The following is a 24,924-nucleotide window of genomic DNA, read 5'->3' on the forward strand; positions in this document are numbered from 1 at the left end:
CTCCAGCACATTGCAGTTTCGGCGATGTGACGCGGGCGAGGTCCATGGATCTAGAAGTCAGAGAGGAATGACGAAGAAAAAGTAGACAAGAAGAAGGAAGTAAGAGCATACAAAAACCGAGGGGGTTTTTTTTTCCCTTTTTTTTCTAGCATAAGCATCAAGGAAAAAAAAAAGAAAGAAAAAAAAGCCACAGCAGAAGACAAATGCAAGTAAAGCAAAACGCCATAAGATGCCCCCTCCCCAAAGAAGAACGAAAACAGAACAGATGAGGAACAAAGGCATGGGGAAATACAACACAGACAGACTCGACAGACAGAATGAGATGCAGGACATGACAGGAGTAGGTGCAAACAAGAACAAGCAAAGAAAAAAAAAACAAAAAGGACGTTACAGACCAAGTCGAGAAGTGCGCGAGGCGTCGTCTCCCCGTCGTCTCAACCACACACGCTTCACCGACTCAACCCGAGGGCCTGCATCCTCCGGCAACTCGGCATGTGGTAATGCCTCGCCGCCTCCATCTTTTCCTTGTCGTCAAAGAACCAACCCTGCGCCTCGTAGACGAGCTGCTCGCGGCGCGCCGCCTCGCTACTGCACTCTGCGCGCAGCACGCGGACAAACGTGCCCTCGGCCGCGCGGTCGAGCTCGCGCAGCTTCGTCGGGCTGTACGTCGCGACGGCCGCGGGGTCGACAAAGTACGCGACGCCGAAGCGCGGCAGCTCGCGCTGCAGCGTCAGCGGGGGCGCCGGCGCGTCAAAGACCATGCGCGGCGTGGCCGGCGGCGCGCTGGACGAGCCGGTCAGGCCCGAGAGCAGGTTGCTGAGCAGCGGCATGATGAAGAAGAAGAATATCGGCAGGAATCCCAGGAGTGTCTGGAGCATCGAGGCAGGGGGTTGCGCGCGCCGTGCGCCTGCGCCGCCGCCGGCTGGGCCGGGCCCGCCTCCGCCGGCTTGCGTGCCGGGGCGTCGTTGGGGACGGCCGCCGCCGAACTGGTGCACGCGGAAGCCGGGGCCGCCGCCAAAGTTGAACATGAACTGCGGGCCAGCGTCGAAACCTGAGCAGAAAGTAGTGGTTAGCAAGGAGTAGAGGAGAGGAGGCTGAAGAGAGGAGCTGGACATAGAGCCCGGAGGGAACTCACCTGCAAACGGGCCGCCGCCGCCAAAGCCGCCGCCGCCGCCAAAGAACTGCCTAAACAGCTCCTCGGGCGTAATCTCGCCCTCAAACATGTGGCCCTGCTGGCCGCCAAAGCCGCCGCCACCACCACCGGCGCGCTGGGCAAAGGGATTTTGGGCCTGGGCGCTGGCGAAGCGGCTATCGGGGTCTGTGCCGTAGCGGTCGTAGGTGGCGCGCTTGTCCTTGTCGCTGAGGACGGAGAAGGCACGGCTGACCATTTTGAAGGCCTCGTCGGCATGCTCGTGGCCGTTTTTGTCGGGATGGGTCAGCAGCGACTGGCGGCGGTAGGCGCGCTTGATGTCGCTCTCGGAGGCGGTGGAGCGCTGGGCCTCGATGCCGAGGATGTCGTAGAAGGCGGTCGCCGAGCACTTGCGAATGCGCTGCACGGCGGCGTGCTGCTCGGGCGTCACGTCGCGGCCCTGGTTGCCTTGGTTGTGCTCGCGGGACCGCGCGGCGGCCGGCTTGGCGTCGGACCCTGAGGCCGACATGGTGCAGGGCGGGAGAGGGCACGGGGTGGAGGGTGGGTGGATGGCGTTGGGACAGGCGGGAGGGCGTGTTGGTGCGCGGTGTTGCAGACGTGGCACAGAGAGAGACGCCGGGTCGGGCGTTTATTTGTAGCCAATGCTGGAGTTGCGACGGGCGGTTAAAGCGATAGAAGCCGGTCGAAGAGGATCGAAGAGCGTCGGTGAAAAGGCGGCGGCGGCGGGAGGGGCAAGGTGGCAGCAGGCGGGCTGCGGTAACGGCGATTGGCAGGTCTTCGGCTGGACGGGCGAAAAAGAGGGCGTCGTGAGAGGGGGGTTCGTCAAGAAGGTAAATATATCTACGCAGAATAAACGCAAGTCCAGGATAAGCCAGGAAGAAGTTGTCGTGGCCGCAGGATTTCTTGTGGGAGGGAGCGAACAGCCTTGCTGGGTGATTGCTGGGAGAGCCGCCCGAGGAACCCTGGAAATAAAAAGGCAAAAAAAAAGGACAAGTTCTGGCACAATAGAGGCCACTTCTACAAGCTGGCTCAGCGGCTCTTTTACTTCGCCTGGCCTTATCAGAGCTTCTGCACAACGCGCCCTGTTCAAGGCCTGAAGCTGCGCTGGCGAGGGGCTTATCGGTGATCTTTGCTGGGCCCCCTGTCCGGCCGCATCACGTGACTTGCTGGTGTCTCGGCTAAACATCGGTGCTGGCCGGTCTCCACCGACGTCACCGAAAAGATCACGGCAAAAGCCCCATCTAGATTCCTGCCGTCGTTCTGCCTTGTTCTTCTTGTCTCGTACGACGCGCGGTATTCACAATGTCCGACAGCAGCAACGACAGCGAGACACTGCAGAGCTCGTTTCTAAGCCGCCTAGATGGCTGGGGCAGTATGTTCTCTCTCTCTTTCTGTCTCTCTCTCCACACATGGCAGCCCGCCTGACTAACACCGCGCCGCGCAGAATCCTCCATGCCGCCGGCCGGCCTTGCCAGTCTGATCACAGCGCTGCACTGGCGGCCGCTGCAGCCGGTACCGGCGCTGGTGCTCTCTCCGGCGCTGATCTTTGCTAGCTACATAAATGTGGCGGGCTACCCAACGGACAGCGCGGGCCTTTCCGCCGGTGTCAGCGGGCTGTATGCGCTGCTGGCGCTACGGCGCAAGCAAAAGATCCGCGCCAAGTTCCTGTCAACACGCGGGCTGGTCCGCGGCGCGGCGCTAGGCATGGCCGTGTTCAATTGCCTGGCCAGCTCGTATGTGTACAGCCGCGGCGACCGCAAAGAGGACATGGAGATGCGTGTGGAGAGGAACCGGTGGGGCGAGTACGACGACAAGCAGTAATGGAAGGCTGTCATAGAGGGGGAATCGGGGAGGGGGGGGCTACTGTGACGGAGTCAAGGGAGGTGAGAGCCTGTTGGTTGTTGTTGTCAACGGCTTCCTCTCCCTGGGCGGCAAGCGAGGCTACCGCGTGTACATTACTACGAGCATCAACATCAACATTAACATCAACAAACACACATGCACATCAAGCTACGCGGCAACTCTATGGTGTGTTGCACGGCACAATAGACACAGCGACCACGTGGGCCTGTAGTAATAATAGGTTTCGACAAGTCGTCAACACTAGAGACCAGCTCTCTTTGTCAGGCCAAATGGTGCAAAAACAAGTCGAAAGAAAAAGCAAAACAATGACGAGTAGCCCTGCCTCTCAAGACATCTCAGCGCTTGATAGTCTTAGAGGAGCCGTGCCAGTCGACGCTCAGATATGAAAGGGGGGAGATATTCATCGATGGGGCACGGCGGGCCAGAAAAAAAAGAGCAGAAGTAACTGAAAATCCAAGACAAGAGGCCAACACGCAAAACAACCCATCCAACAAGCAATCCAAAGACAACACCTCGTAAGCATTCCAAAACAACATAACAAGACTCCAGATAGCCTGGAGCAGAGACAGGACTGGTACCGTCATGAAACAAGAGCGCACGCGGCCGCGCCAGGCAAAAACCGCGCCGGCCTCGGTCGCTACTGACCATCAGGAAACGCAGGACGGGACGCTGCTGGGGGAGCTAACCTGTAGTAGGTGGTGGACCAGATCAGGATCATGACAAAGGCAAGAAACACGGGGCTGGCCAGGGCAGCCAGGCGGGGCCGGCGGTGGCGCAGGCGGTCAAGGGGGTGCAGTGCGCGGGAGTACTTGTGGGCCTTGGGAGAGGCAGAGCAACGGATCAGATGGTCCTTGTTATGGTGGCGGTAGTGGTGATGGTGGTCTGAGGAGGACAGCAGGGGAGAGAGGGATCTAACATCGAAGCTGGCCAGGTAGTCCAGGTCGCAGTCGCGGGCCTTTTCACCCGCATAGAGCTTGTACTCGGTCAGGATGTCGTTGACAGACCATCCCGAGAGATGGCGCAGAACACCAATGACGCAGCCGGTGCGGTGCTATCAGGACGTGTTAGCCGGAAGCCCAGGGGGGAGGAGGATGGTTCCTATCCTGCAGGAGAGGGCGGGAAGGATAGACGTACCTTGCCGTGGTTGCAGTGGACCAGCACAGGCTGGTTGCGCTCGTCGCAGACAATGTCCATGATGGCAGCCATGGTCTCGGCGGGAATGGCCTTCTTCTTGGTGCCCTCCATGTCGATGACGCGGTGGGAGATTCCATTGGCGGCCATGAAGCGGGCAAAGTCCGGGTCGATTTTGTCCTTTTTGACGAGCGTTCTGTGGTCGGGGGAGGGAAGACATGTCAGAAACACACACGAGCATATCTCTCACGCCAAATAACACACAGAGCACACCGCCACAGACACGCGAGACAACAACCCGCCAGCTTCACAAGAAGAGAAAATCGACTTACACAATGGTCTTGAGACCAAGCGTTGCCAGGAACGACAGGTTTTCCGTGGCCGGGAAGTCGCTGCGGTAAATGGCCGGCGCCACGATGCCAAAGTTGGCCGGCGCCTGGCGCTGGGCGTCCTGCGGCGTCGCATCGGCACTGGCAGCCAGGTCGGGTCTGCCGGCAGAAGACGCGGAGTTGCGCGGGTAGCAGCCAGCGGCATTGACGTCATCGCCGGCGTTGAGGCTCGAGGCCAGGCTCTGGCTGGCGGCGGCAGCAGCCACGGGGACGGGAGCCGCCGCCTTGGGGCTGCGGGGGAGCTCGTCCAGCGGCATCGTCGACATCAGGCGCGAGACTTCGGCGTGGTGGTGGGTGCGCGGCGTGGAAACGGCGGCCATGCTAGGGTTGGCGAACTGGAGAGGGTTTGCTTTGCGGTCGGCGATGGTACCAGAAGTGGGCTGGTCCAGGAGACGGCGGTTGGAGAGGATAAAAGGCGGTTGGGCCATGGAAGCGAAGAAGGAGAAGAGTGAGAGAGAGAAAGAAGACAAGTAAGTGGAAAGGCGAGAGAGTGACGAAGGGATATATGGAGTAATGGCGAGACGAGGATAATTAAAGAAATTGATTATTTTTCTCTCTTTTTTTGGCGGTGGAGAGAAAGGGCTCGAGGAAAATGCAGTCAAGCAACGAAAAGCGTTTCAAAAACACACTTTTGAGGCTGCGTTTTATGCTGGGAAAAATGCAGCAAGCGAAAGGGAGGAATAGTCAAGCTGAGACTCTGTGTTTGACAGAAGACGAAGAAGAAGAAGAGGAAAAAAGCGATTAGAAACCAGTCGCGGGCGGCGTGGTGAAAGTGCCGCCGGAGAAGCGACAATCGTTATAAATGCAGGCATACCAGAGCAAAAACATCAGCAGCGGCGGCTTGGGCCTTTGCTGGGAGAGCAGCGCAAAAACAGCGCGGGAATACGCCAAAATGCGGGCCTGGAATTGCTGCTTTCCAGGGGGTCTTGCCGCAATGCGGTTAGACACTGCCTGGTTTTTCCCCTTTGGCTTAGCGTGTCGGCCGCTGGCTTAGGGGCAAATACAGGGGGCCAAGGCTCGGACAGGGCTGTTTCTCGGGGCTGGAGGCCCTGGAGATACGCCACTAACACAGCACAGCACAGCACAATACCATACAACACAATACTGCACAACTCGCCCTTTTCGGCGTCGGCCACGTCTAACTTCGCCTTGCCTGCCCACCAAGGTCTCGCCATTTCTGCACCACCCTGTCTGTCTCTCTCCTCACTCCGGCCGGCCACGCACGTCGGCCCCAGGTGCTTTGCCCGGCGTTATTTCCAGCCCTAAAGTGCGAGCGCGCGCTGGTAGGCTTAGCTCTTTGCAGCTGTCGATTTGCCAGACTATGTGTGTAGTTGTCCCATCCGTCATCATGAGAGCCCCATCCATCCATCTATACCTGCGGGTACTCCTGGAGCCTCCACCACAGGTACTCGTGCCGCCAACTATCCCCGCAGGGTACATCCTGCACTTGTATCCCTCTGTACCCTGGCTCCCCCCACGGAAAACGACCACTCTCCGCTTTCCCGCCCCTTCCTGCATTCTTCGACGGTGGACGGCCAGAGTCAAATGATGCAAGCCGGCATTTTCTCCTTTTTTTTTCCTGTGCTCCTTTTTTTGTCTGCTTGTCGTCTCTTCATTTTTTTCTTCTTGTCTCTTGCAAGGGGAACGAAGCTTCCGCCCGCCGGGTCCCGTTGGCTTACACAAAACATGTGCAGCGGTATCTGTGCCCCAGACATGTCCCCAGGTCTCTCAGCCACGGCGCCACACTTCACCTGTGGCGCTTCCTGGCTTACACCCATCCATATCCAGCTGCGGACTCTCAAATCCCGCCCCCTTTGAGCTAGCCAGCTCCTCCAGCAGGTCGGCATCATCTCTCGCTCCGCGACGCTGGCTCGCTTTGAAATCATGCGTCTGCACTCTTTTTCACTTTTTTTTTTTCATTCACCGAGGCATGAAAGAGCACCATTACATCACGGCCCCTTGTCCATAATACAGGCGTAAACCTGACTTGCGAGTCCCCCCCACGCCCCGGTCCGGCCAGCCCACGCCCACACCCACGCCCCAAAATAAACATGCCACCCAATGCCTTTTGGCTCCTCCGTCTGTTCTGTGCTCCCACCAAGCTGTCATTGTCAAATCATGGGCAAGAAAAGACCAAAAAAAAACCAGGGAAATCCTCTACGATCCAGGACCAAGCAAGAAACGAAAAAGGGCACATGCTACGCTTAGACCGGCCAGTGCCCTCATCACACCACAAACAAAACACTCCCAACACCCGCTCCTGGCTTCAAGATAAAAATGCCTCCGGTGGATTTATCGTCTCCCACCACGCACGCACGCACGCAATCAGCCAAAAAAAGAAGTTTAATGAATAAATATCAACGCTTCGTCAATTAGAGCTTGCCTGAAGATTCCTTGGCTGCGATAATTTGCCTCGTCAAGATGCTGACTGATTGCCGTCTGTCAGAAAGAAGCGTCGCGTCGCCAATGTATCCGATCTGACCCAGCATAGACAACGCTTGTTAGGGTTTCACGTAGCTGGTGCAAACCCTATGATCAAGCGTGTACAGTGCACTGGCCTGCAGACTGTTCGCTAACACTGTGTTACACACACGTGTCTGAACTTTCTTGTGCCCGCCTTGGCGCTGGCTTTCTCACTAAACTCTGGATCGATGGTGTAGTTGGTTATCACGTTTGTCTAACACTCATTCACGAATGGATGGACACAAAAGGTCGGCGGTTCAAGTCCGCCTCGATTCAACCTTTTTGACTGATTTCCCTGATTCTCCTTTTTTTTTTCCTTCTTATTTGTTCCGGGGGGTTTTCTTGCCACAGAAGCAGCATCTCGACCAGAAGAGAAAAGCTTAGCTTCAAAATCGACCCGACTAGCCTAAAGACTTTCACACTCACAGACCCGACTAGCCGTCTTCTTTTGCCTTCTACGTGAACTTGTACGACTACGGCGAACCTATTGCGTATAGCCCGCTTTTATGCGTTGTACTACAGCGGTTAGGCCAGGGTTCCGGGCTATGTTTGGGAGTTTCACGCACGGGGGACAGTCTTCGTTGCTGGGCAGGTGGGGGACCTCCCGTCATTATACTTCGCCAGTGTAATCTTTATAGGCAGATTTGGGGACTGTGCCCGATGACTGTTTGTGCTCTCTGGTACCAGAGATGGTCCCCTGTCGTACGCCGAGAAACCCTCGTAAGTAGACGGGTTAAATAAAGACCACCATCATCATCAAAATCGATGCAACTGGTGGTTTTCTTTTTCCTTTCACGCAAATATGTACGACTAGACCCGTCCACGACTACGGCGAAATTATTGCGTATGGCTTGCTTGCCAAATGCCCACGAAATCTCAGGCATAATCTGATTGGCTGACTAACATGGCCGTGTAAGTTCTGTTACCGTTACGTCAAGCCCGACGGGTTTGAACGTCACGATGGCAGATCCCCGCCACACGACCGTTGCAAAATGACCGAGACTGCAAGTGTCGACGGCATCGTTGCGTGTGGCGCCATGTTTGAAGTCTGGGTTACTTTTTGTTTGGCTGCAAATAGAAAGATGCAGCGTTTCGGCGGTGGTATGGTGGCAAAGTTAGACCGTAGACTGCCGCACTAGACGTCAAGCCATGATGGAACACGGCGATATTGGCAACGCCATGACGGTAATGGTAGTTGTGATAGCCGTAATAGCCGTAATATCGTTCATGAGCGCCTCCGGTCCGAGTATAAAATCCCCAGGCCGCTGCCGGATTGTCTTTCCGGATTTCGTTTCCTTCTTTCCTCTTCACCAGTTCTGATTACCTGCCTGTTAATCCATATACTGCTCCCAAACCTCTACTGTTAACGTTTCTTTTACTTTAACATGCCCCTTCTCTCTCCCGTTGCTCACCCGAGCCCTCGGGCCAGGATGAATCCTCCTGGTCTCGACTCCCCTCCTCCTCCCCCTGAAAGCTTCGTCTATGTCACCAACACCGAGACAAATGCCCACTCAACCGCCAGCGTCAACGCCCCCGCCGATGCCAGCAACCATGGTTCCGAGAAAGAAAATGTGAGGGTTCATACTCCTCTTGTTGGCGACTCTGCTGGAGTCATTCGCATGAAGGCCATTAACGCCATCACCACCCGTCGCGACAAGATCCTCATGTTCCTCGGTGTTCTAATCCTCTCCTGGGCCTATGGCCTTGATGGAACTGTCCGCTACACCTACCAAAACTATGCCACTGCCTCGTTCCACCAGCACTCCCTCCTTGCCACCGTCAACGTTCTCCGCGCCGTCATTGCCACTGTTGCCCAGCCCACTGCCGGAAAGATTGCCAACGTCTTTGGTCGCCTGGAACTCATCATTCTTGCCATCTTCTTCTACACTGTTGGAACCCTTGTCCAAGCTACCTCGCAGAACATGAATGTATTCTCCATCGGCGCTGTGTTGTACCAGATTGGCTACACCATGACCATCCTGCTGGTTGAGGTCCTGGTCGCCGATAGCAGCTCCACCCGTGATCGTGTCTGGGTTTCCTACATTCCCGCCCTCCCCTTTGCCGTCAACACCTGGATCTCGGGCTTCGTCGCCGACCATGTTCTCCGTACTCTGGGCTGGAAGTGGGGCATCGGCATGTGGGCCATCATCTTCCCCGTGTGCTGCATCCCGCTTCTCTGCGTCCTGACTTCGCTTGAGCGCCGCGCCCGTCGCCAGGGCCTCATCCCCCACACCCCCCGTCCCTCCCTGATTGAGTACTTCCACCAGCTGGATGTTCCTGGCGTCTTCCTCATTGCCCTGTCCTTTGCTCTTCTCCTTGTCCCCCTCACCCTTGCTGGCGCCGCCTCGGACCAGTGGAAGCAGGTCTACATCATCACCCCGCTAGTGCTCAGCGTGCCCGCCTTTGCTGCCCTGGGCTACTGGGAGGCCAAGCTGGCGCGCTACCCCATGGTGCCGTTCGAGGCGCTCAAGGAACGCAGTGTCTGGGCCCCGCTGCTGTTGGCTCTTCTGCTTAACCTCGCGTGGTACATGCAGGGCGACTACTTGTACACGGCTCTCGTTGTCTGCTTCAACTTCTCGGCCCCCATGGCAGTCATTGTGGCATCGCTGTACTCGTTTGTCGGCACTATTGTTGGATTCGCCAACGGTCTGCTCATTCGCCGTGTCCGCCGCCTCAAGTTCTCCGTTGTCACGGGCACGATTTTGATGGCTGTGGCCTTTGGCATGATGATGAAGTTCCGCGGCTCGCCCAACTCGTTCGGCAAGATTGGCATCATCTTCTGCGAAAGCATCCTAGGCTTTGCCGGCGCCCTCTACCCCTACCCAACCCAGGCCGTGCTGCAGGCCCGCCTCAAGCACGAACATCAGTCGTCTATGCTCGGCCTCTACCTCGCCATGTACCAGGTGGGCTCGGCCGCCGGAAATGCGCTGTCGGGCCTGCTTTGGCGCCAGACCCTGCCCAAGCTGCTGGAGAAGAACATGCACGGCAACGCTGAGCTGGCCGCCGTCACCTTCCAGGACCCCATTGGCACGGCTGTCAAGTTCCCCGTCGGCACCCCGGAGCGCTCTGCCATCATCAAGTCTGTCAGCAAGGTCCAGTACAACTTGTGCATCATTGGTCTGGCCCTTAGCGGCCCCATCATCTTCATTGCTACCATGCTGCAAGACCACAAGCTCAATGACAAGCAGACACTGGCCGAGGAGGATGACACTGTCGTTGAGTCTAAGGACAAGAAGACCGAGATGATGACTTAGGTCTCGACTTTGCCATGATTAGCAGGACCATAGATCCCGCTTGTAAAAAGACCAAAAAAAGAGAAAAAGGATAAATCGGCGAAAAAAAGTTCAAAAACAAAAAAGGACAAAAAAAATCGTGGAAAAGAAAAAAACATGGTTTGACGGATGGTTTTTGCCCGGTGGCTTGGGTTTTCTGGACGCAATGAATGAAGCCCTTATGGCAATGCATAGCTCGCCTCAATAAATCATCCCCAACCCAACTTACAATGACCAACCAAAAAAAAAAAAGAAAAAGTGAACTCAACATGATGTCCAAGTTAAGTATCGTGATCCGGATACAACCCGGAGTAATAGTTGAACCGAGGCGGACTTGAACCGCCGACCTTTTGTGTCCGTTCATTCGGGAATGAGTGTTAGACAAACGTGATAACCAACTACACCATCGGTCCGGTGCTTGTGGGAGCTCCGGCTTTTAAGTGGGTACATGAAGAATTCGGAGTCTTGGCGAGCATCCTTTTCGCGGCGTGCCGAGCGCGGAGCATTAACTATCTCTCCAGTAGCCAGTCCGACATCATTTGACCTTGGAGGATTGTGTAGAGCTTGAATATAGTCAAGTCAAGTCATCTGTAGACGTATGCCGGATTCTCAAACGTCACAGGAGACACTTCAAGTCTACACCGGGAGCTGTTTTGGATCGAATGCAAACTTTCTTCCAACTCTCAAACTTACCATTCCCGTGACATTGGTGCAAGGTACTAGCGAACAATTCAACCACAATTACTCCCAGCCCCGAATATTCTTGGAGGCGGATAACCGGGTATTCGGCACTAGATGTTTGCTCTCCCCCGCTGTCCTCGAATTACAATGCGGAACGTGCAATGTGTCTTGGGAATCTGTCGGACAAGCATTCCATCGTCTTTGATGTTTGCGGGTTGTGCAGACATCAAAGATAGCCGACGTATGGAACAAACTGACGATCTTGTGCACTAGTTGTATACACAGGTGCAGCCTTGTGCCAGCGTACGCCTGTGCACGTCTGTATGCTTTTACACAGATTCACCAGCGTCTGTGTGGCGCGCAAAAGGAAAGTCATTCGACACGGGCCACCAGCGTATACCGACATATAGGGGACAGTAAAGCAGAACAAGCGTCAGTGCCTGGGCCACTCGCGGGACCACTCCCGGGGCCACTGCTCAGGGCACCTGTTGCGAGTACCTGTCCAAGTGTCATTTACCGGCTGGCGGCCACACTTGCGTCACAGTCTGCGACTTTTGAAATAAAGGCATGGCGGAACATCCAGTTACCAGTCGTTTTTTCAACAGTCTGTAGTCACTTGTACACCTGTTACGGTTCTTGTGGACTGTCGTGCGACGCTGTGTAACAATGTGGCTTGAGGGGGCAATGCTTGGTACTGTAACCCTAAGTCTACCTATAGTAGGGTTATGTCCACCTTGATCACATCACGTTGCTAATCTCTTGCCACTCGGCATGATCCCTGCATCCTGGCCCTGTGCCCCTTCATGGTGGTAAAGTACGTGTGCGAGTGAACATGGCGCCCCTTGTCTGGAGAGGGCTTTCTCTCTCGACTAATCAAGGAACCCTTTGGCTTGGACCAAAAACTAGAATCGGTTCCGAAATTGGGGGTCCTTGGACTCTCTTCAAAGGGAACTCTCGCGTTCGTTTGCTTTGCCCGGGATTGCTGGGCTCTGATTAAGTCCTGTTTCATGAGAAGTGGGCAGCCTTGGTTTGGCCAGAGGGGACCTGGTCCGGGCAATAGGATAATAGGGGCAGGCTGAGAGCCGCGGTAGCGAGGAGAGAGAACGTGGGCTAAGCTTGGAGCTCCTGGTCTGTTCTCTGGCCTGAGGCCCTGGCTGGACCCGGCTTACAGGTACAAGCACGGTGCTAATTTGATCTGATGTCTTTTTAAGCCTGGCGATTGTCTTGTGCGAGGTGAATAGCGCTTGTGTGTACTCGCACTTATACAGATGGACTAACTATTTGTGTGTGTTTTGTGGATTTGCACTTTGGGCAGAGGTTTGGAGTGATTTGGATCGTCAGGGGCTTTTTTTTTTCTTCTCTTTCTGCCAGTGTGCCAAGGGAGCAACATGCTGGGCTTCTACTGTGTCCACCAAGTCAAAATGTGCAGTGAGTCTTTTCTTTCTTCTTGTTTTTGTTTATCTCTCCGAAGCCCAAGTGCTCCGGCAAGAATATGAGCCCTGATTAGACTCAGTTTGGTATGGAAAGGGGAAGACAGAGGGACAGGAGACAGTGCGTAATTGTGCTTGTAAGAGTAGGAAAATGTCCGATGCAGTCTACAGCTACCCTTATCAACGTCTCTTGTGTGTATCTGACAGGAAGTGTGACATGGACACGGGTGATACCAGCCCCCCTGAGAAGTTCTCAAGGCCTCAGCCGTTGAAACGAGGAGGAAACATGTGCATCTGTAGACATTAGTTACTAGTTGTGTATTAGTTGACTACATCAAGTTCAAGTGCATACAGCACTGCTTGCTTGTACATTGTCCTTTTCATTTCCCCGTATATACAGACGCGATTGGGCTATGGCTTGGTTGGTTCTGGTGGTGCTCTGATTCGTCATGTCATGGGAATTTATTATATTACTTTGCTTGTACCATGCAGAACATGTATTTGGCGCAATCTTGGCTTGGGTTTCCCATCACGCCAGCTCCCCAGCCGAGCCTAGTGTGCAAATTTTAAGAGAGCACTAAGAAGCCAGGCTAGGATAGGCTAGAGACATTGGATTCATTGTTCTCGCTCGAGCCTAGCACCATAGAAAGGCGCCGAGGATGGCGTATAAGTGACAGCATTGTGTGAGGTGAGAGAGGCCGAGAAGAAGACACAGACACAGACACAGACAAAGACACAGATGCATATCAAGCAGAGATATTTGTAGACAGTCACAGACAGACACAGATGCAGATGCAGACACAGACACACATGCAGTTGACCCTGATTCAGCCCAGAGTCAGTTCTGCGCTGGGCTGTTGTACCATGTGTGTTTCTCGCCCCAAGCCCACTCTGCTCCACTCCACCATCACCAAGGAGAAGCGAGGGTGCAAAGTCTTTCCGGCCGACTCTGTTCTCTTCTTGCTTCTCCTAATCTTAGCGAGGATAGGCCAGGAGAACAACCGCCGCACATCACATTTATATCGACGTCGCATTGCAGACAGGCCATGCAGGCTTCCTGTTGCTTGTCTGGGGATCAAAGATCTGGAATCCCGCCAATGGAGAAACAGGATTGTGGTGTGCATAAGAAAATGCATGGTGGTGGAGACAGGCAAGAAAGTATCATGACTGAGTGAAGTTGGCCATTGTACTTTTCCTGTGCATATGTATAGGAGGCAGAACTATAGGCCCAAGTCAGGTTTACAGGTAGCTACACGACCACAGACACTCGGGTATGCTTGTATGCATTGCATTGCATTGTATGATTGTATGCTTATATGCATTGTATGTAGGTGCCGGATGCTCGCAGTATGCAACTATGCAGTCCTCATGGGCTCGAAGAAGACAGCTTCTTTGCACTCTAATGCGAACTAGCTACACAGGTGGATGTTTTATGCCTTGTCAGGCAGAATGTACATATATTGCACTGTTATTGGCACCAACTACGGCGCTGTATATGCAAGACCGGCTCAAGCTTCTTCTTTAGCTTCAAAGCTTTGTCAGTTAGTCTGTCAATCAAGCTTGGACCCAGTTTATATTTGCTGTGTGTAATTGGATAGCACAGCACAGGTGTAGTGGCTATAGTAGAGTATAGAATGGTATAGCATAGCACAAGAGGCCAGCGGGCTGTGGCACGACAGCACAGTTTGTGGGCAATGATGGCCGTTGTGCGCCGTGGCCCCTGATTCTGGCTTGTCAAAGTCTGTCGGCGGATGGAGGGCATGGGCTGTATAACTCGAAGGACTCGTGCATGTGGTTGGAGGCTATTCTGAAGTCAGTTTCTCGGCATCACAAGGACTGCTTCTGGCTTTAATGGCATGTAGTCCGGCATTTATGTATGTATTTATGTACACGGTTGCTCGTACCTGGCAGGCGGCAAGATGGGGAAGGTGGAGCGTCTCGAGGCCACAGGCATCGTGGTAATTACCATTGCTCGAGTTGGAAACCGCCAGCGGCACCTGGGAAGGCGAACTGTCTCCTGGCCGCACCTGCCCTGTCCAGATCAAAGTCGGCCCACTGGCCGATATTTGCAACGAGCTCCTTCCTTTTTGTTCCCTGTCCGCGTCCATCCATGTCCATGGCCTGCTTGGCTGCCCTGTTTCGTGCTTTCGTGCTTTCTTGCTCTGTGTTCTTGTTCTGGCTTCTGTGCTCCGTGCTCCGCGTGCTGGGTTGTTGCCTCGTCTCTTTTCTGTGCAATTGCGATCTTCTGCTTTTGCTTCTCGTTGCTTCCCCTCTTTGGCTGGGCCTTCCTTTTTCTTTCCTTCTTGCCCTCTCTGTGCCGTCCCAAGGTAGTTGCCGACCTGCTTCCCCGCCCCTTCCCTCGCCGTTTCTCGCCTCCCCACACCACCAGCAAAATCTTCTCTGGCTTTTTCTTTCTCTCTCTCTCTCTTCTCTTCTCTTCTTCCAGAGCCAGAATCTCAGCACCTTTGCTGCCCCGGCTGACTCGACTCCCCTGTTCCTCTCCTTGTTCCTTCTGCAGCATTTGTTCCGAGGCCTGGCTGCGGTGTCCTCTCCGTCCATCTTATAGGCGGGCCTGGCTCTTATAACCTTACGTTTGCCATAGCAGCGATACTATAACGGGACATATGCGGACAGGCATTGTTCGGCTCAGCCAGCCAGCCAGCGTGCTTGTTGTACCGGTACAAGCGTTCTACTCTGTGGCCGCCCCTATTTGGCCTTGAGCTTTGGCAACACCACCCCGCCAGACCAGACTAGCTGCCCGTCAATCTATTCTGTCATCACCTTGATTCGATTCGATCTCGAGTCTGCCACACAGACGCATAAACGCCATTTCTTGCTGTGCTCTTGAGACCCGTCAGCCATCTTGACTCTCTCTTTTCTTTCTCTCTCGTGGTCAGCAGGCTTGTGGAGCTCTTGCTTGTGCATCTTGTCGTGGCTGTTGCTTGCTTCGTTTATTTCTTTTTCTTCCTTTAACGCCGCTAGTCGACGTCTATTGTCTTCGAGTCTTATTTTCACTCATCGGTTCCTTTTTTTTTCTTTTTTTTTTCCTTCAAATATACAGAAAATATCGAACGCCGCAACTGGACGACACACTTGCTTCGTCCGAACGACTTCACCCCAATCTTGTCGATTCAAATCTGCGACAGCAATCACTCGCCAGCTTTATCACGAACTCCTCCATCCGCGTCTCAACCCCCTCGAATCTTGCCGACCCTTTCTTTTTTCTTCTCCGCTTCTTCGTCAAATCAGAAGCACGCCTCTGAGACAAGATAGAACCTGAGAGAGAGTCTCTTTCCCCGCCTAAACGTCGACTCCATTCGCCATTGAATGCTTTCAAGGTAGAGCCTCGCTTCTCGTCGACTAACCAAGACACTGTCTTGCTTCAAGATTCCCTAATAAATCAAAACATATAATCGCCTCCTGTGTGTCTCACACAGTCATTGTTAGCCTCTGGAATCTGTGTTTCAAGCGTAACATTAACCTTCAGACCCTTATGGTATGTTCGAAGCCAATGTTTTCCAACCTCACAGACAGCAAAGTCTCCTCTAGCAGTGCGTTATATCATGTGCGCCCAGTCAGTCGTACGGCCTGGTCATTTCAAGACTGCTCTCGGTTCTCCACCAAGAAATCCTTGGGAAACAAGAAAGGCGCACTTAGTAGTCGCTGTCTTTATCCTGGGGCTAAAGCAGAACAGGGCCCAAAAAAAAATACCGGCCGAGATGCACCATGCAGGTCACTCTGTTTCTTCACTCGTCTGTTTGATCTTGTTCGCGCACTCTGCCATCCTGCCTCTCATCTTTGCGCCGGGCCAGATCTGATATAATTGTTAGCCAAGCAAACGAGCCGCCATCCACTGTGTGTGCGTGTCAGTGCACCCACTCACTTACACAAGGATAACACTTGGTCTTGATTGCTGCTGAGATCGGCCGACCTCTGGTCTTGTGTCTTCTATTCACTCAGTCACCCACCCATGTGACTGGCTGAACTGAACCTCTGGCTGCTGCATCATTTGCTTTTTCCCCTTCTGTATTTCCTTTTGGGATCTTGTTCATAACAAGCCCCCTCCTTTGTTTTGTTACTACCCCTGCCAATGTTGCATTCGGGGTCACTACCGTCACGTCACCTTGACCTATTGCTCGGGCTTTCATAACTAACTTGCTATTCTCCATCTGTCTAGTCCCAGCTCAAAGCTGCAGAAATATCCTTCTGTATCTGGCCTGCATCAATACGACCGCTGTAAACTCAGGCCCCCCCTTTTTATCGCTTGTTGAGGACGGCCCTACCCCCCTAGGTCAGCTAGCGAGCTGCTGCTTTTCAAACCTTCGAACTGTCAGCTTGAAGTTTGTTGCATTTTTCTTGATTGAATATTCACGAGTCTGGAGTGCTGGCATTTCCGACAAGGAAAACCCGTCGATACTTGGCGAGTGACGCATCAGCCCTCGTCCCGTCTGATTTAGACATTACATCCTGTTCTTTGTTTGTTTTTACCCATCCTATCCAGCTTCACTTGCCCACAGTTGTGCACCTGCAGCAGCCAACTGCAAACCTCCTTGGAATTCAGCCCCGAAGAATCCGCCGTGTGCCTTCGTTACATTGCCGTTAACCAACCAACCAAAGCTCCCTACAACGACGGACTCGAAAAAAAAAATAGTTCGAAATGACGGCCTGGGAGACAGAAGATGAATACTGCAGCCCAACGCTTCCTGCGGGACTTCCCACTCCTGCGCATTCAGACGTTCCCTCGAGAAAAAACTCTCGCGCTTCAAGGCGAGCTGCACGACGCTCGGTGACGCCACCTGGGGGAAACTCGTCATCACCCCCGATTCCAGACAAATCCAAGCGTTCCTCCAAAGATATCACCACCGACGAAAGCATCAGCATTCTTGATCCTCGACGGTTTACTCCGACTCTCCATGCAAATCTTGTTTCTGAAATTTTGACTCTGCGGCGAGATCAAGAGGAAAAGATTAAATTTATTGAACAACTCGAGTCTGCCCTCCATGTGTCTAGACAGGAGCAAGAAATTCTTGAGCTTACTGTCGTCAACACATCAAAGGAGAATCGATCTATTAAGCGTCAACTGTCATTGCTCGAAGGGGGCACATCTACGGCCATTGGTGATTTAGTAAAAGAGCGAGACGAAGCTGTCGAGGCCGGCACAGAAACCAAGAAGCGACTGGAAGTTGCCCAGCGCAAGATAAAGGCGCAAGATGAAGACTCTCAACGAGTTCACGACCAATGGGCCAAGGAGAAGAGCGAATGGGAAGAAGAACGCCGAAAATTCGAACGCAAAGTGCATATTGCTGAGACGCGTCTCAAAATTGTGCTCGACGAAGTAGCTGTGTATCAAGCCCAACAGCAAAATGATGCTCAAGGCTCTAATTCTGACGTCGATGAAGGGACTGATCGCGAGAATGACGCTGCTAGCATAAGGTCACGACGCACGGCCAGTGTTAGCAACAGCATCCGCTTCTCTGTCATCTCAAATAGCAGAGGCTTGAATTCTCTTGCCGACGAACTCGATTTCGGCGGTGATGATGAGTGGATTGAGTATGATGACCGTCGCGAGAGTCTCATCTCTATCAACGTAAACCGCCATACCCGTACCTTTAGCAAGGACAGTACACTCTCAATAGCCAAGGGCCATGCACGGACACAGAGCATTCAGAGTATCGACAGCATCAGAAGACCAAGCAGTGGTGCCAGAGGATCGTTGCTACAATCGACACCTGTAGTCGAGGTACTCGAAGACGACATCAGCGTTAATGAAACAGTTACTGGCGTCAATGAAGAGCTTGATATTGACGAGTCCATGGCCGACATCACCGTGCTTGAACGACCATCCACACCAGAGGAGATCAGGGTTGTATACGTTGATTCTGGCGTTCAGTTTTCGCCACCTCCATCTCCCAAGATTAAAGCTGTCATGTGCGATGTCATCTCTATGCCCACCGTTGCCATGAAGCCCAAGGTCTCGGGCATGAGTGTGGCTTCACTTCAAAGCGACGCAGAGATTGAAGCCAATCAGCGCCGCAAGAGAGTTCACATTGGGCCACCTCTCACTATTGAGCCTGTCTCTGTTGTTGTTCGTCCCATGATTTCCTCTGGATCTCAGACTGTCGAACCTCCACTGAGCCCACCAAAAACGCCAGTTTCACCAGTCGAGGTCATCTCCATCCCCCCAACGCCGGTTGTTCGCACCCCAAGGCCACTAAAGCCCGGAATGGTTACATCTTTCACACAAACCGACTCTATCCCTCATCGCCGAGTTAAAACATTCCCGCCACAAGTGACTATTACCCCTCTTCCTATTCCTAGTATCAGCATCGTACCGCCAACTAGCCGCCCTTCATCTCCCCAAGAGCCTCGCCTACCACAGTACTTTAAAGACTTTGGCTGTCAGGTCAACATGCCGCCTCCTCGAATGGTTACATCTTCAGTTCAAACCGAGCCAATTCGCATTGACAAGCGCCTCGCGCAACTCCCCCCCCATTTGAGACCTTCTGCTATCCGATCACGCCCTACGACCCCAGATGAGGGTTCAATTGATGATCCCCGGCACTTCACCCCCGTGCCGGGCTATGTTCCCCCTCGGAACCCTCGCAGACTTACATCTCAGCGCAGCATACCAGATGTCACGTCTTCTCCTCCATCCATACTTTTGCCTAGCGAGATGCCTGTTGATGCCTACCCTGGCAACAATGATGACGGTCCTCTATCTTCTGACAGAGCACCTATGCGCCGCCCACACCGCATCAGCAGTCTCTTTGCAGGCTTTGATTGTGGCAGCTCGGACGAGGGAGAGGAATACGCTGATGCTGACAGCGACAACGAATATCGTACTGTTCTTTCCGCCCCAAAGCCCAAGTCAGGTAACACCCGGCCCAACAAGCGCAACTCGACAGCGACTACGAGCACCTCCCCGGAAATCCTTCGACGTGGCTCGAGTCGAAGCTCTGCACGCACAGACATGTTCCCAACCTACACCCTCACTGAAAATGTAGAGGTTAATGGTCCGGTTCGTAGACCGTCTGTTCGAGGAAAGATGTTTGAAAAGGGCGGCAAAGCTGCCGGTATGCGTAAAGCAGCCATTATCCAGAGCGGAATTGTCACACATGCGACTCGTCCTCGCAGTCCAAGTCTTCCGGATGGCCAAGATCCTCCGTTTCCAATCCCTACTCGAGCTAGTTCACGCCGCCCTCCGGCATCAGCCAGTGCCCCGAGTGATGGATCACATAGCCCTACTAGGCGAGGTTCTAATCGTAGCCACTACCGAAACAACAGCATTAGGAAAGTGCGTTCTGCTGCTGCTCTTCCACGCGGAGGCCGTAACAGGCGTAGCAGTCGGTCACCTCCTCCTCTTTCCATGTCTCATATGGACCCTCCCACGAGCCCTTCGCTACCTCCTTTACCAACTGGCGAGCTCACTTCGCCCCGCGCCGGGAATTTCCGCACTAGTAGCCAATACCGCAGACATCGGTCGCAGTTGTCAGCGACCACAGCTAACACTGCATTGACGGCCAACACAGCCAACACGGGACTTACTGACGTGCAGTCAGTATCCTCTCAGACCACCGGGGTTGTGGATGCTATTGCTCAGACCATGATTGGAGAATGGATGTTCAAGTATGTCCGTCGCCGCAAGTCGTTTGGAGTTCCCGAGAGCAACAACCGTGAAGAGCCAAGCAATGATCGGCACAAAAGATGGGTATGGCTTGCTCCCTATGAACGTGCTATTCTGTGGAGCAGCAAGCAGCCCAGCTCAAACAGCATCCTTATGGGCGGCAAGGCCGGTCGCAAGCTCTTGATTCAGTCTGTCCTCGATGTCAAGGATGATAACCCAGCACCCAAGGGAGCCTTGCAGTTGTTTAACCGCTCCATCCTTATCCTTACTCCGCAACGCGCACTCAAGTTCACTGCTACTTCTGCCGAGCGGCATTACCTTTGGCTGACCGCTTTGTCATTCTTGGCTCACTCCTCTCAAGCGATTCCCGAGAACTTGATGCCGCCCAAGCCCGATCCGGCTGCTTTTGAGATGCCGCCAGTCAAGCCCAGACGCCCCGGAATCCGTGATTCAATTCGCCTCACCAAAAGTCGCCATGGCATGAACAACAACGTCAACCTGAAGACAACCCCGCCACCCAGCATTCCGAGTATCCCAAGCCTTCCGAGCGCGCCCTCGCTCTCGCCGATTGGCGATGTCATGGCATTCCAAGCTCGCGGGTCTTTTAGCCCCCAGCCCAGCAGCAGCAACCAGAGCCAGCACACGCGTGATCAATCCCGCGATGCCGCCGAGCCTCCTTTTATCCCCCGCTTCAGTGAACGTGCAATGCATCAAGGGTCTCTGCATGGGCGCAAGCGCAGTAACACGGGTGGACACGTGCCTCCGCCGCTGTCATTCCGTGGCTTCTCGGGTCCGGCAGGGAGCTCATCTTACCATGCTCCCAATGGCAGTGTAGCCGGGGCTAGTATCGGCACTACAGGCTCTTCGGACATGTATCAGCAGTCATCGAGTGGCAACACCTGGAACGGGTCTCGGCGCACTTCGGAGGCGTCTTCGGGCCCATCGAACAACTTTTTTGACGCCATCGGGACTGTACGCATGGAGGCATTCATCTCACCCTTGTCACACTCCCAGTTCAACGACGACCCCGACGAGCATGACGAGTTCAGGGCCTCTGCCCGCAGACGCAGCAAGGAAATACGCAGACGTAACAGTCGTAGCCGCCATCGCGACAGCTACAACTCGCGGTGGTCGGACAGTCGCAACGGCATAGAAGAGGACTTTTTCTCGCGGGACGATCCGTTCAAAGGCTTCTAAGGCCGTGTCTGCAGTCGACTCCAATGCCCTCCGCCGGCTCTTTTCGTTTTATACCCTTGATATTTAGTGCTTCGCATGTTTGATTTGCCCCGTGGCCTTTCTTTTTGCTTCTTTTCTTGTTTCCTTTATATACCACCTTCGATATGTATCCCATTGCTTATTATCTGGCACTTTTTACATAGCACATACATGCACCTTTCCTTTTCTTTTTCTTTCTATTTTCTCAGCCCTCTAGCGTTCTGGACCAGGAACTCCGGACTAGAGTTTCCGCAGCAGTTGTACGACTTTCCTTTGTTGTACTTGGAGGACATGAAGGATACAATAGTTAGCCGTCTTCCTGATGTCTATTTTACCTTTGCTTTGGTGTGGGCCTCAGTCGCTCCCTCTTGCACATCCGAGTGCTGCCTTTTCTATGTCAATCTTTTTTTTTTTGGATTTGGAAGAAAGAAATTTAGAGTTTCTATCAAAAATATTTACAAGGACATTTCAGAGTAAAATATTTAATGTTGCGAAGCACGCTGTGATTGTGGTAGATGGACTTTTTTAGCCTGTCGAGGGAAGTAGTAGTTGCCTGACGTTGGGCACTGGTTGTCATTTAGCGCTTTGGAGCATTTGTGCTTACGTAATCGCAACCAGCTTCCATTATCAAACCCCACTATGAAGAGATGGCCGGCACAATCGAGTTTGATTTCGGCTGCTTGATAGAAACTGAGGCACAACAGCGCTCAATTTTGACGATTACTCACTGCTTGAGATTTTCTGGTATTCAGTACCAGTTACAGTTTTCACGGCCTTGCGAAGCATACTCACACCAGGCCGAGTCTCCCGTGATACAGGGCCCATCGCTCCCGAAGCCCGACGGCTCTCGAAGCTTGCTTCCACCAGACACACACACGATGAGCCCCGCGACAGCCGACGGCGCAGCAGAGACGCTCGAGGAGCTTCAGGCGCGGCACCGGCGCGAGAAAAAGGGCCTGCAGGGCCGCGTGACCAACAAGAAGAAGAACGCAAGCAAGAAGACGCGCAAGGGTGTCAACGACGAGTGTGCCGCGCTCGAGCGCGACCTTGCGGAGAAACAGGCTGCGGAGCTTGCGGCTGCGCGCGGCGATGGCCCGCCTGTGGACGCCGAGGCCGAGGCCGAGGACGCGGTGCTCGGCGACACGGGCGCTGCTGGCGAGACGGCACACGCGCCGGCAGCCGCGGCCGCGGGCACCAGCGGCGTGGAGCCGTCTGCAAGCGACGGAGGGCAGCAGCAGCAGCAACAGCGGCCCGGCGCCAAGCGCAACCGGCAAAAGGAGCGGCTGGCGCGGCGCGCAGCAGAGCAGGACGCGCTGGCAGCCGAGGCGGCGGCCGAAGCGGCGGGGATGACGGACCACCGGGCGACGGAGCGCGCGGCGCTGGCTGACGCGCTGGCATCCCGCGGGCTGACGGAGCACGACGTCGCGCCCGACGGGCACTGCCTGTTCAGCGCGGTGGCGGACCAGCTGACGACGCGGCTAGTGGCGCCGGCGGCGCTGGGCGGGGCGCGCGCGTCGTATGCGGTGCTGCGCCGGGTAGCGGCAGACCACATTGCGACGCACGCCGAGGCGTACGCGCCGTTCATCGTCGCCGAGGACGGGGCGGCGCCGGGGGCGCCGGATGTGCAGGCGTATGTGCGGCGGATCCGCGATACGGCGGAGTGGGGCGGGCAGCTGGAGTTGCAGGCGCTGGCAGAGGCGTGTGCGGTGGAGATTGTGGTGCTGCGGCGCGGCGGGGAGCATGTGGTACGGCCCAAGACGGTGGATGAGAAGACGCGGAGGTTGTGGCTGGCGTATTATCTGCATGAGTTTGGGCTGGGCGAGCATTACAATTCGCTGCGGGGCGGCAAGGCGTGAGCGGGACGGAGAGCGGCGAAGGGTGTGTTGCAAAAGAATGAAAACTGGAGATTCGTTGACGAGATACAATTATACATTTATGTACATACATACGCATGCCGTGCCGCCCCCCTTCCCCGCACCGCAAACTTAATGCTTCCACACCGATATGAAATCCACCACACTCCCGTCCTCCGCATACCCCATCCGGTTCGTCGCGCTGGGCTTGAACCGCAGCACGCGCAGAAGCCCCGGCTCACACGCACCAGCCTCGCCCGGCACGCCGGCCGCCTCGCCGCTCTCGTCGTACTCCACCGCCGCGCCAGGCCGGCCCAGCAGCGCCACGTACGCGCTCGCGCGCAGCGCGTGCGGCGGCCCGCCGGCGGCCGGCAGCTTGGCCAGCGGGAACTCCAGGCATACGAGGCGGCCGGCGGGCGCGAGCAAGCGCGCCATTTGCGCGGCCCAGCGGGGCCGCACGGCGACGGGCAGGGCGCAGAGGAACTGCAGAGACGTAGTGGTTAGCTGGATGCTCGCTCATCCCCGGGCGACGCAAGCCCGCGTCGTTGGACACATTGCTCCGTCCTGCACTCACCGTGTAGTCATACACCAGATCAAACGGCCCGCCCAGCCGCTGCACCAGGTCATCGGCGAAGAAATCCGCCGCGACCCAGCGCACGTCGCCGCGCCGCGCCACGCCGGGCTTCAGCGCATAGGCGCCGTCCGGCGTGTCGTAGATGCCCGACGCCTCCGCGTCCGCCGTCGCCTGCTCGGCTGCCACGATCGCCGTCGTCGAGGCGTCGAGACCCACGGCGTCAAAGCCCCAGCTCGCGAGCAGGCGCACGTCGTAGCCGCGGCCGCAGCCGGGCACGAGGGCGCGGCGGCGGCGGGGCGCGGCGGAGGCGGGCGCGGGCGCAGTGGACCCTGCGGCGTCGGAGACGCAGGCCGAGCCGCCGACGGCCCCGTCGGCCGTCAACTTCGCCAGCGCCTCGCTCAGCGCCGGCGACGGCTGCGCGCAGTCCCACGGCGTCTTTTGCTCGGCCCACAGGGCGTCCCAGCGCTTGGCGTGGCTGGCAAAGTCGAGGTCTACAAAGACGCTCGCGAGGGCCGGCGGGTTGGACATGGGAGGCGAGTCGGGGGTCCGGGGGTCCGGTGGTCCGGGTTTGGTTGGGTGGGTTGGAGGCGTCGTCGGAGTTCCGCACGAACGCGCGGGTGCAAGAGCGAGCTTGTCGATGTCTGTCCGACGAGGAAAGACTTGTGAATCGGTGAGGGTCGTGGTCCTGTGGACGTGAGCAGACGCAGACTTTCATGCGATACGAAGAGAGAGAGAGAGAGAAACTCCAAAACCCACCCGTCTCCCCCCGGCTGTTTATATACCCGGTGATCCATCCCCAACTTCGCCGACGCTTACATCATCGTCGGCGTTCGTTCTTCCGCTGCTGACGTAATCCGGATATATCTCTCCCCCCACGAAACGACAGAGCTTCTTCGCATTTTGTGCGTCATTGTTCTCGTTGGGAGGGGGAGGGGGAGGGAGCAGGTCTCTCCGCCTCCGTCCATGTGATCCAAGCTCGTCCAGAAGAGAAAAAAGAAATGTCAGCAACGAAAGCAGTTGGCACCGAGACTTTGGGCCGTCGAGATGATTTGGGGGAGGGGTTTTCCTTTTTCTCTTATTTTCTTTGGGAGGCTGATGGCCGAGCAATTCATTATCTCCGTGAGGCAGACCTACAAATCTAATCGCCGCCGCCGCGGGAGAACCGGGGGGGGGGGGGGGGGGGGGGGGGGTGGGGGCGAAGATTGTAGTTAACGCACAAAGTTCTACGACATGTACAAAGAAAACAAGAGGCCAACGCACGAAAAGAAAAACAATGTAT

The 24,924-nt window shown here is 55.2% G+C and overlaps 7 protein-coding genes across 7 annotated transcripts; 4 read left to right on the forward strand and 3 right to left on the reverse strand.

Moving 5' to 3' along the window:
- Positions 1–449: 449 nt before the first annotated feature.
- Positions 450–1,658, reverse strand: BROUX77_007433 (uncharacterized protein; the record flags this gene model as incomplete). Its single annotated transcript, XM_073752527.1, has 2 exons — positions 450–1,051; positions 1,136–1,658. 2 exons carry the CDS (start codon positions 1,656–1,658, stop codon positions 450–452), a joined length of 1,125 nt encoding a protein of 374 aa, XP_073601726.1.
- A 794-nt stretch (positions 1,659–2,452) lies between these two features.
- On the forward strand, positions 2,453–2,971 carry BROUX77_007434 (uncharacterized protein; the record flags this gene model as incomplete). Its single annotated transcript, XM_073752528.1, has 2 exons — positions 2,453–2,522; positions 2,595–2,971. 2 exons carry the CDS (start codon positions 2,453–2,455, stop codon positions 2,969–2,971), a joined length of 447 nt encoding a protein of 148 aa, XP_073601727.1.
- Positions 2,972–3,650: 679 nt separating this feature from the next.
- BROUX77_007435 (uncharacterized protein) lies at positions 3,651–4,961 on the reverse strand (the record flags this gene model as incomplete). Its single annotated transcript, XM_073752529.1, has 3 exons — positions 3,651–4,064; positions 4,148–4,340; positions 4,477–4,961. 3 exons carry the CDS (start codon positions 4,959–4,961, stop codon positions 3,651–3,653), a joined length of 1,092 nt encoding a protein of 363 aa, XP_073601728.1.
- Positions 4,962–8,381: 3,420 nt separating this feature from the next.
- Positions 8,382–10,250, forward strand: BROUX77_007436 (uncharacterized protein; the record flags this gene model as incomplete). The annotated part of the gene is made up of 1 exon (XM_073752531.1): positions 8,382–10,250. One exon carries the CDS (start codon positions 8,382–8,384, stop codon positions 10,248–10,250), a length of 1,869 nt encoding a protein of 622 aa, XP_073601729.1.
- A 6,786-nt stretch (positions 10,251–17,036) lies between these two features.
- On the forward strand, positions 17,037–21,200 carry BROUX77_007437 (uncharacterized protein; the record flags this gene model as incomplete). The annotated part of the gene is made up of 1 exon (XM_073752532.1): positions 17,037–21,200. The coding sequence occupies one exon, from the start codon at positions 17,037–17,039 to the stop codon at positions 21,198–21,200; it is 4,164 nt and encodes a 1,387-aa protein (XP_073601730.1).
- An 896-nt stretch (positions 21,201–22,096) lies between these two features.
- BROUX77_007438 (uncharacterized protein) lies at positions 22,097–23,074 on the forward strand (the record flags this gene model as incomplete). Its single annotated transcript, XM_073752533.1, has 1 exon — positions 22,097–23,074. The coding sequence occupies one exon, from the start codon at positions 22,097–22,099 to the stop codon at positions 23,072–23,074; it is 978 nt and encodes a 325-aa protein (XP_073601731.1).
- Positions 23,075–23,203: 129 nt separating this feature from the next.
- Positions 23,204–24,173, reverse strand: BROUX77_007439 (uncharacterized protein; the record flags this gene model as incomplete). The annotated part of the gene is made up of 2 exons (XM_073752534.1): positions 23,204–23,554; positions 23,646–24,173. The coding sequence occupies 2 exons, from the start codon at positions 24,171–24,173 to the stop codon at positions 23,204–23,206; spliced, it is 879 nt and encodes a 292-aa protein (XP_073601732.1).
- Between the last annotated feature and the right edge of the window lie 751 nt (positions 24,174–24,924).

The sequence above is a fragment of the Berkeleyomyces rouxiae genome (genome assembly GCF_048999995.1).
Source record: "Berkeleyomyces rouxiae strain 22BRR77 chromosome Unknown BrBRR77_ptg000012l, whole genome shotgun sequence".
Lineage (NCBI taxonomy): Eukaryota > Fungi > Ascomycota > Sordariomycetes > Microascales > Ceratocystidaceae > Berkeleyomyces > Berkeleyomyces rouxiae.